Source organism: Gekko japonicus, unplaced genomic scaffold (genome assembly GCF_001447785.1).
Source record: "Gekko japonicus isolate JY-2015 unplaced genomic scaffold, Gekko_japonicus_V1.1 scaffold1919, whole genome shotgun sequence".
Taxonomy (NCBI): Eukaryota; Metazoa; Chordata; class Lepidosauria; order Squamata; family Gekkonidae; genus Gekko; species Gekko japonicus.
In genome coordinates this window covers 19037-28995 of record NW_015176511.1, presented here as the reverse complement: position 1 = coordinate 28995, position 9959 = coordinate 19037, and the positions used below count along the sequence as shown (strand labels likewise).

General features: G+C 51.2%; 1 protein-coding gene across 1 annotated transcript in view; it reads right to left on the bottom strand.

Moving 5' to 3' along the window:
* The window catches only part of CFP (complement factor properdin), a 33376-nt gene extending 24434 nt beyond the window's left edge, over positions 1-8942 (bottom strand). Inside the window, exons 1-3 of the mRNA XM_015427356.1 lie at positions 8925-8942; positions 8465-8551; positions 3734-3878 (exon numbers count right to left, since the gene is read on the bottom strand). Coding sequence (XP_015282842.1) covers positions 3734-3878; positions 8465-8543 — 224 coding nt within the window. The 5' untranslated portion in view covers positions 8544-8551; positions 8925-8942. The remainder of the gene's footprint in view (positions 1-3733; positions 3879-8464; positions 8552-8924) is intronic.
* Positions 8943-9959: the final 1017 nt, after the last annotated feature.

Here is a 9959-nt window from a genome sequence, read left to right as displayed (position 1 = left end):
GGCAGGGGGTAGAAACCCCCCCAAAAAAATGGGGGACCTCTGGCAAACGGGGGGGGGGGTTGGCAACCCTAGGTGCAAAGGAAAACCCCTATGGGCGGACTGGAGAGCCAGGGGTCCAGCGCTGGGCAGACGCTCCCACGCTGCCTGACTGCTGCAGACGAGGTTGTTCTGCCATGCTGAACCCGTAATCGGAGTGGCTCTGCCCACTTCCCCCCAAACAGTCTCCTGTTCCCTCCCTTGCACCAGTGGCTTGCAGGCTGCATAAGAGCCCTTATGTTTGACACCCCTGCTCTAGAGTAATTTCACTTCTGGGTGTCCACCTGAACTAACAGCATGACATTGGCATGATTACTCTTCCCCCCCATTCCCCGCCCTCTCCCACTTGTTTCCTGCCAGTGGGACTCAGGCCACCATTATGTCGATGGGGCAGGCAGTCCTACCTTCCTGTTAGGTCACTTCCTCCCACCTAGGGTTGCCAGTGCTGGGGAAGGAGATTCTTGGAAATCTGGGCAGAGTTTGAACAGGGGAAGGAGGGAGCTCGGCAAGGACATGATGCCGTAATGCCCGACCTCTGAAGCTGCCATTTTCTCCAGGGGAGCTTATCAGTTAGTCATTCCAGGAGGATTCCAAAGATCACTGGGAGGTTTGCAACTGTGTTGTTGTTCAGTCGCACAGTCGAGCCTGACTCTTCGCGACCCCATGGACCAGATCACGCCAGGCCCTCCTGTCTTCCGCCGTCCTCTGAAGTTTGCTCAACTTCATGTTCGTTGCATCGATGACACTGTCTAACCATCTCATCCTTTGCCGTCCCCGTCTTCTTTGACCTTCAATCTTTCCCAGCATCAGGGTCATCTCCAGTGCAACTGTACTCCCGTCATAAATTCAGATCTTAAATTTAAATCCTCTGCCTCATATCACTTAACCTTAAAAAAAATCCTCTCAAAGATATATCTTCAGGTTTCTGTCAGTGTTAAGGGACTTGATTTGGACGCACACTGTTGATTTAACCGCCGATTTGACTCTTTCTGGTGGTTTTAATGTTTGCAGCTGTTAAAAGTAAAGGTTTCCCTTGCTCGAAAGCCAGTCGAATCTGACTCTAGGGTTGCGGGGCTCATCTCCGTTTCCAAGCCGAAGAGCCAGCGCTGTCCGAAGACGTTTCCGTAGTCATGTGGCCGGCATGACTAAACACCGAGGCACACGGAACGCTGTTACCTTCCCACCAAAGCGGTACCTGTTTATCTACTTGCAGTTTCTTGCTTTCGAACTGCTAGGTTGGCAGGAGCTGGAACTAGAGACGGGAGCTCACTCCGTCATGCGGCAACTCGGGTCTCGAACTGCTGAACTACCGACCTTCCACAGCCTGCAGTTCAGCGTCTTAACCACTTGAGCCACCGCAGCTCCTTGCAGCTGTTAGGCCACTAGTAATGTTTGGACTGCTGCTTTGGATTAATTTCTGTAACATTTCCCCTTTTTTTTAGCACTCTGACAGGAGCTGCCTTGAGTGCTATTTTAATGGTAGAAAGGAATTTTTAAAAAATTCTAAATAGCTAAAGCCATCCCCTAAAGACATTTCTACAAAGCAATGGACTCTACCTCTTTACTCAACGATGCAAAAGGCTGAAAAATGAGGGAGTGGGAGGGAGGGAGGGAGGAGCAAAGGTGACTTAAGCAACAATCCTGAGCGAGTCTACTCAGAAGTCAGTCTCATTCTACTCAATCACTTCCAGGAAAGTGATTAGGATTGCAGCCTTCATACCAAGCTGATCCCCAGGGTGCGTCAGATGCACAAATCCCCTCTCAGGGGAATGAACCTGTCTACTCGGAAGAAACACTTGCACGCCAGATCAGTGCGACACTTGGTTGTATTCAGATAGGATGAGAAATCGATTTCCACCAGAGGCACAAACATGGCTTGCTTTCGGGCTCACACAGAACTTCCTCCTTCTGCTGACTTGCCGGAATGGAATTGGAGACTTCTTGTCTGACTGAAGGTTCCCCAAGCCCACACATCTTTAAGTGCAAGTGGCTCAAGTGGCTCAAGTGGTTAAGATGCTGAACTGCAGGCTGTGGAAGGGCAGTAGTTCAGCAGTTCAAGACCCGGGTGCCGCAAGACGGGGTGAGCTCCTGTCTCTAGTTCCAGCTCCTGCCAACCTAGCAGTTCGAAAGCAAGAAATTGCAAGTAGATAAATAGGGACCACTTCGGTGGGAAGGTAACAGCGTTCCATGCACCTTGGTGTTTAGTCATGCCGGCCACATGTCCACGGAAATGTCTTCGGACAGCGCTGGCTCTTCGGCTTGGAAACGGAGATGAGCCCCGCAACCCTAGAGTCGGATTCGACTGGCTTTCGAGCAAGGGAACCTTTACCTTTACACCACAACAAGCATTTCTGTGCATACCCATCTCAGGCCCCGGTCACATGGAGCATTAGGCACGCTAGAGAGACGGAAGATAGATTTTCCGGGCGCGATCTCACCGCCACATCTGGGAAGCGTAGAGCTCCCGTGGCTCACCCAAGGCTTCACTTCGAAGATGCGCTGTAAAAAACTAGTACCTCCGAGGTACTAGTTTCCGGAAACGGCGGGGCAAGGGCAGGCGTCAGATCACGTTTCCGGTGGTAGCTCGTGGCATCCGGCGCCCGCCCATGTCCCGTCGCGAAAAGTTTTTTTTTGTCAAGTCTCCACGGGTGCGCACAAGCACCCAACGGCGCATGCGAACACTTGGGTTAAAAAATACAACACAACCCCCGCGGTGCCACTTCTTTGCCGCGCCGCGGGGGTGAGGTATGATCGGCACCTCCCCCCAACCACTGGACGTCGGCGGGATGTCGGGCGGGACGTTTGATCCAGCTGCCGCGTGGTAGTTTGCTCCGGGGCAAACAGCCAAGCCTCCCCCCCCCCAGCGATATCCAGCCCGTGTGACCGGGGCCTCAGACAAACTGAGATTTGTTGTAACATCAGAATGCAGCCATTGGGCTGGATCCCAAGAAAAAGCTTTTTTGCAAATGGAAGAGCAGTGATCATGCATGTTTCCCTTCCTTACTGCATCCCCATCCTATGGGTGTGTGGAGGGGGGGTTGTCAAGGGAGGAGTCCCAGGCAGTGTTCCCTCTAAGCTAAATTAGTGTGAGCTAGCTCACAGTTTTTTAGCCTCCGGCCCACACATTTTTGTATGGCTCCAGAGCAAACGAATGTATGCAGTAGCCAAATCGCTCGCTCTCAACTTTAATGCCAGTAGCTCACAAAGTAGAATCTTTGCTCACAGGGCTCCACAGCTTAGAGGGAACATTGGTCCCAGGTCCCCCCAGCATAGATTTTTCATGGATCAAAAGAAACCCTGCCCCTCTCTCTCTCTCATGCCAGTAGAAAAGTTGGCAGGATCCATCCCATCACACAGGTAACAACTCAGCCGCACTTCTGTGTCATGATGCGGCTAGGAACCATTCAGCCTTTGAAGGGTTTTGAAGCAGAGAGGCTCAAAAGAGGAAGTGGGTAGGGTTGCCAACCTCCAGGTGTGGCCTGGAGCTCTCCCAGAATTGCAACTAATCTCCAGACTACACAGGGCGGTTCCCCTGGAGAAAATGGCCACTTTGGAGGGTGGAGTGTGTGGCATACCCTGTGGGGGCCCCTCTCCCTATCACCCCCAGGCTCCGCACCCCAAATCTCCAGGGAATCCCCCAATCTGGAATTGGCAACCCTAGCACAGGTCAGTGATAAGTGGCAGGCAGCTTACTCACCGGCAGGCTTCACAAGGCGCGTCCTTATGCAACCGGAAGCCATACTGAAGATTGAGACAGCATTCCTCCTGGCTTAGCCCGTCTCCTAACAGCTCCACACAGGACCCGGAGGTGTCATCAAATATCTCATAGCACAGACTGGCCTCTACCCATGAAACAGAGAAGCAGCTGAAACATAGCTACAAGCAGGGAGATAGCCCCCCCCCCATACACCTGTGCATGTACACCTGCATACACACATGCATGCTCACAAGCTGATATTTATTTATTTGGAAAAATCTATGTGTCACTTTTTTCCAGAGACCTGCTTGAGGAGGCTTACAGCCAGACCCATAGCCACATGGGGGGCTGTCGAGGGCGACGCCCCACGAATATGCCCAGCCGTGGCTCAGGCTCCCATCGGCAAAAGGAAAAGAAAATAGAATTAAACTAGAAACAATAGAATCAAATTGGGAATGGCTTCCCCTATCCCTCCAAGCCCAGGTAGCTCAGCTTCCTCAGAAGACAGGAGAGAAAAGGCTACCAAAGGCTGTGGTCACATGAGCAATTTGCACCAATAACATTGAGGAACCTTTGTGGATTTAAAGTGCACAATCAGACAGCAACATCTGCCTTCTGCACCCCAGTCATGAGCATCCTGTTTTGCCCTGCTTTGGAAGCGGAGTAACCAGGCACCAGGGAAAGTCCGGTGTTTACAGATATCAGTGCTTTCACCCCACATTTCCAGATGTCTGAACTTCCCTGGTACGAGCTTAACCCAGTTGGGAAGTTGGATTGTTCTGTTCCATTTTCAAAGCTTTTTTAAAAAGTAAGTTAGCCATGTGCTTTCAGCTGTCCTCTGAGGCGAGGGGAGGGGGAGAGAAGGGCAGGCTGAGAAGCCTCCTTTGTCTTTTTTCATGCCGGTTCATCTGCCTACAGCTTTTCAGCACACAGGGTGGGGAAGGGGTTAATTGAACAGATGACTTTCTTCAGAGGGGGAGGCAGCCTCCTCCAGCTGTCAAAACAGAGCAGTGCTTTGAATAAGCGGTTATGCGCATATGCAAAAGACAAATGAAAAAAGGAGCCACCCAAACGGGACGATCGACTATGGGGGGAGCACGCAGTGAAGCCGGTTCAGGGTGGTGTTATTATGGTGTTATTACAGGCAGGGCCAGATCGTGCCAAGCCTCCAGTGTGACTGCAGCCCAGTTTAGCCAAGATAGATGCAGGTGGGTACGTAGCCATGTTGGTCTGAATCAGCAGAACGAGGGGTCATTTACTGCAGGAGCGCACAGGAGCGGAGCTCCAGCAGTAAAGAGCCCAAGGGGCGGGCACATGCAATAAGCCCCACCCCCTACTCCCAGCAGCCCTCAGTCAGAGCAAGAAGCAGCCAGGTAAGTTGCAGAGCTCCCCCCGGCCCCCTGGTCCAAAACAATCCAGTGGCACCTTTAAGACCAAGTTTTATTCAGGTACAAGCCCTCCCTCCTCTGCGAGGACAGATCTGCACGTCCCCCCCCCCATAGCTAGCCATCCAAAACAGTCCAGTGGAGCCTGAGCGGTGGGTGTTGCCTTCTGACACACTTCCGGTGATGTCAGGGGGTGTGGTGTATGCAAATGAGTTACGCCAATGAGTTATGCTAATGAGCTCCTGCACCTTTTCCCCTATGAAATGCCCCCTGAGCAGAACAAGGTTTGAGTCCAGTGGCACCTTTAATACCAGCAAAGTTTTATTCAAGTTATAAGCCTTCGTGTGCATGCACACTTCTGAAGAATTGTGAAGAAGTGTGCATGCACACGAAAGCTTCTGAAAAAGTGTGCGTGCCACGAAAGCTTATACCCAGCACTAAACTTTGTTGGTCTTAAAGGTGCCACTGGACTCAAACTTCATTAAGTTAGCCTTACACTAGCCAAGATAAATCATTCGGAAATACCAAAGGAAAACAGTAAAAAAAAGAGAGAGAGAGAGAGAAAGGACTAACAGACTCTGTTTAAACCACAGCTGGTGGATTAAAGCAAATTAACAGAATTATTTCAAATCTCCTCAGGATGGAGCTGCGTCCAGCCAGAACACCACCCAACCCAACCAGCACAAACTAAAACTAAGCTAAATATTAGCCTAAATATCAGGCTGCTTAAAAAAAAAAATGGGGGTGGGGGACAAAACAGAAAAGACTATGCTGAACATTAAACAATCTCCACAGAGAGCAAATCCGCAGGGCTGGAACGCTGCACCAGGAAAAGAGGTGAATGAGAAGAATTCTACCTCAGGATGACTTCATGGCTGCCATGACAACAGTGGGGCTCCCCCCCCCCCGTAAATAACTCGCCCTACTGATATTTTATTGCTGAGGAACCACAGTTGACTCTGTTGTCATGGGATGTTTTGGACCTACTAGCCTTCTAAGAGGCGGGGACCACTGAAGATGGCCTATCCACAGAGCCTGCCTTGACCTGGATGGCCCAGCCGGCTAGCCTGATCTCGTCAGATCTCGGAAGCTAAGCAGGGTCGGCCGTGGTCAGTATTTGGATGGGAGACCTCCAAGGAATACCAGGGTAGCTACGCAGAGGCAGGCCATGGCAAACCCACCTCTGAACGCCTCTTGCCCTGAAAACCCACAGGATTCAGCTGCGACTCAATGACAAAAAAAGAAGAAGAGTTGGTTTCGTACCCCGCCCTTCACTTCCCGAAGGAGTCTCAGAGCGGCTTACAATCACTTTCCCTTCCTCTCCCCGCAACAGACACCCTGGGAAATAGGTGGAGCTGAGAGAACTGTGAGAGAATGGTGACGGACCCAAGGTCGCCCAGCTTGCTTCATGTGGAGGAGTGGGGACTCAAACCCGGTTCTCCAGATGAGAGGCCGGGGTGGTCTTAACCACTACGCCAAACTGGCTCTCCGCAGAGACTACCAGATCCAAAATCCACAGAGACTACCAGATCCAAAGGACTTCCAAGGGGCCCCTTTGGAGTTATCAGCTGGCGTGACAAACTCTTGTTGGCCCCCGGAATAGGGAATTGACCCCAGGTGGTGGCGCACTTCTTTCTCCACTGCAAGCTCCCAGCTCAGTTCCCCAGATCTCCTGCACATCTGCACACCACCTCAGCACACCACTTTTTCTTATTCTGTTTATGCATCCGAATCACTTAGATCCCACCTTCCTCCCCGATGGGGACCCAAAGGGGCTTACATCATTCTCCTCTCCTTCATAATCCTCACAACAACCCTGTGAGGTAGGCAGAAAGTGTGTGACCTGCCCAGGGTCCCCCAACAGGCTTCCATGACTGTGCGGGGATTCAGTCCAGGGTCTCCCAGAACCTAGTACAACCACCAGCCCAAACTGACCCGGGGGGCTTTTTCTTGTGGGACTCCCGTCCTTGACGTCTGCCTAACATACAGAAGATTACAAGTAAGTAGGCAAGGACTTCCAGTGAAAAACAATAACAGTCATTCACTTAACACTGTGCCTAATTCTGACACAGCGTCACTCTCTCGCCTCATTAGAGAGATGGATGATGTGCCAGAATTAGTAGCTCCAGTGCTTATCTCCAGTGTTAAGTGAATGACTAACATACAGAAGAGTCATCAACAGGCAAAGTGTTCTGCTAGCTCTATCCCGTCAGTTCTTGGAAGCTAAGCAGGGTCGGCCTTGGCTAGAATTTGGATGGGTGACCTCCAAAGAATACCTGGGTTGTGACAGACAGTAGGGAAATGGCAGACCACCTCTGAAACGTCAAGAAGGAGGAGGAGGAGGAGTAGATTGGATTTACACCCCACCCTTCACTACCCGAAGGAGTCTCAGAGTGGCTTACAATCTCCTTTCCCTTCCCCTCCCCACAGCAGACACCCTGTGAAGTAGGTGGGGCTGAGAGAGCTCTTTCGAGAACTGCTCATGAGAGAAGAGAACAGCTCTGAAAGAACTTGTGGCTGACCCAAGGTCACACCAGCAGCTGCACATGAAGGGGTGGGGAACCAAACCCGGTTCTCGCAGATTAGAGTTTGCACTCCTAACCACTACACCAAACAAGGCTAGCTCGCCACCTAGTGGTGCATAACACCAAAAGAGCTAGAACTTTTGGCTGCCAGACAATCTTAGGATCTCCTGGCTATACTACACACAATGCCATACAATAATAATAACAACAATAATGCATTCCATGGAACACAATGTCTTAACAGCCAGCGTGGTGCAATGGTTAAAGTGTCGGACTAGCATCTGGGAGACCCAGATTCGAACCCCCACTTCACCATGAAAATTGTCTGGGTGACCTTGTGCCAGTCACACGCTCTGAGCCTAATCTACCTCACAGGGTTGTCGTGAGGATAAAACGGAGGACAAGGGAACAATCTAACCTGCTTTGGGTCCCCAAAGCGGAGAAAGCGGGATACAAATACAGGAACGTTTTTTAAAACAAATGGAAAAAGAGGTACCTGCAAAACCCCTCCCTGTCAGACAGCTATTGAGCGCACCACAGCCTTGCAAGGAAAACAAAAAATGGGTGACCTCCAAGGATAACCAGGGCCATGACACAGAGGCAGGGAACCCAATACAGCCTGTTACTAGGGCTGCCTCTTAAAAGTAACTTCTCCCACTCCCCTGCTTTTAGTTTCTACACCAAAAAAAAATCAAGTGACTTTCTCCAGGTCGCCTGTTAAACTAGTTGCCTGTTCGCTGCCCGCCTGGCAACGCTGCTGTCAAAAGCCCGGGAGGGAAATTCCTCTGTCTAGCCTGCTCTCCCTCCCTCCTGCCTCTTACCTGCAGGGGTCTCCAGGCCGCCCAGCCCCCAGGCCACCGCCAGCAGGAGGGGAACCCGATTCAGCCAGGGGAGCATCATGACTGCCCCTGGAAACAAAAACGAGGAAGTTTTAAGCAGCAGAGTGGGGAAGTCCCCAGGCCAGCCCTTCCTATAAGCCTCCAGCTGACTCAGCCCCCCCCCCAATAGCCTGGGACATCCCTCCCTCCCTCCTGGGGCACTTCCAGTTGAGACCCTGTAAGATGAGGAGGGAAGACTAGATTGTGCAACATCTGGAGGCTGGTCTGTAGCATCGAGCGGAGGAAACAGCTGTGCATGGCCTCTGTTTGAAGAGTGCACAACCCTCTCTAGCAGCCATTTGTGTGGGGGGAGGTGCAGGAACGGCGAACGCCCCAGCTGCCCGATGCCTGTGGTTGCCATCCTCCAGGTGGGGGCTGGAGATCTCCCAGAGTTACCACTGACCTCCGGACTACAGAGATCCGTTTCCCTGGACAGAGGTGGAGCCAGAGTATTCGTACAAGGCTGCACTCTTCACCCTAGCAGCAAAGAAAATCCACATCAAGTTGACTAAATCCCCTCCAGCTAAATAGCCAGGGCTACGTCCAAGTATTTAAGGTCCTTTTTAGTAACCTTACCCCAAACCTAATTTTTATCTTATATTATTTTAAGCAGTTTTATGCCAGACATATATATATATATTACTTCCCGTGTTTTAATGCAGATCCTATTCTGCATGTTATTGTATCGCATCGTATCGTATTGTATTTGTAACGGCTGTTTGAAGTACATAAAAAGGTAAAGGTTTCCTTGCTCGAAAGCCAGTCGAATCCAACTCTAGGGTTGCCGTTTCAAAGCCAAAGAGCCAGTGCTGTCTGAAGACGTTTCCGTGGTCATGTGGCCGGCATGACTAAACACCAAGGCGCACGGAACGCTGTTACCTTCCCACCGAAGAGGTACCTCTTTATCTACTTGCAATTTCTTACTTTCGAACTGCTAGGTTGGCAGGAGCTGGAACTAGAGACGGGAGCTCACTCCGTCATGCGGCACACTCTGGTCTTGAACTGCTGAACTACCGACCTTCCACAGCCTGCAGTTCAGCATCTTAACCACTTGAGCCACTGCCATTGAGCCATTGGCCATATGCAATAAATCGAACTGAACTTAACTTAACCGTTCCCCTGGAGAAAATGGTGGCTTTGGGGGATGGCCTCTATGGTATTATACCCAGCAGAGGTCTTGCCCCTCCCTTCCTGGGCTCTACCCCCAAATCTGCAGGAATTTGGCAACCCTAAAATCTGACCCTTGGTCAGTGTTGCACACTTGGGGATATGGAATGGTACGGTACACACTGATGAAGATCTGGGAGTCGGAAGCTAAGCAGGGCCAGTTTTTGGACGGAAAGACACCAAGGAAGGCTCTGCAGAGGAAGGTGATGTGGCAAACCACTAAGGTTGTAAGGTCTGGATTGGGAAATACCTGGAGATTTTGGGGAGCCTG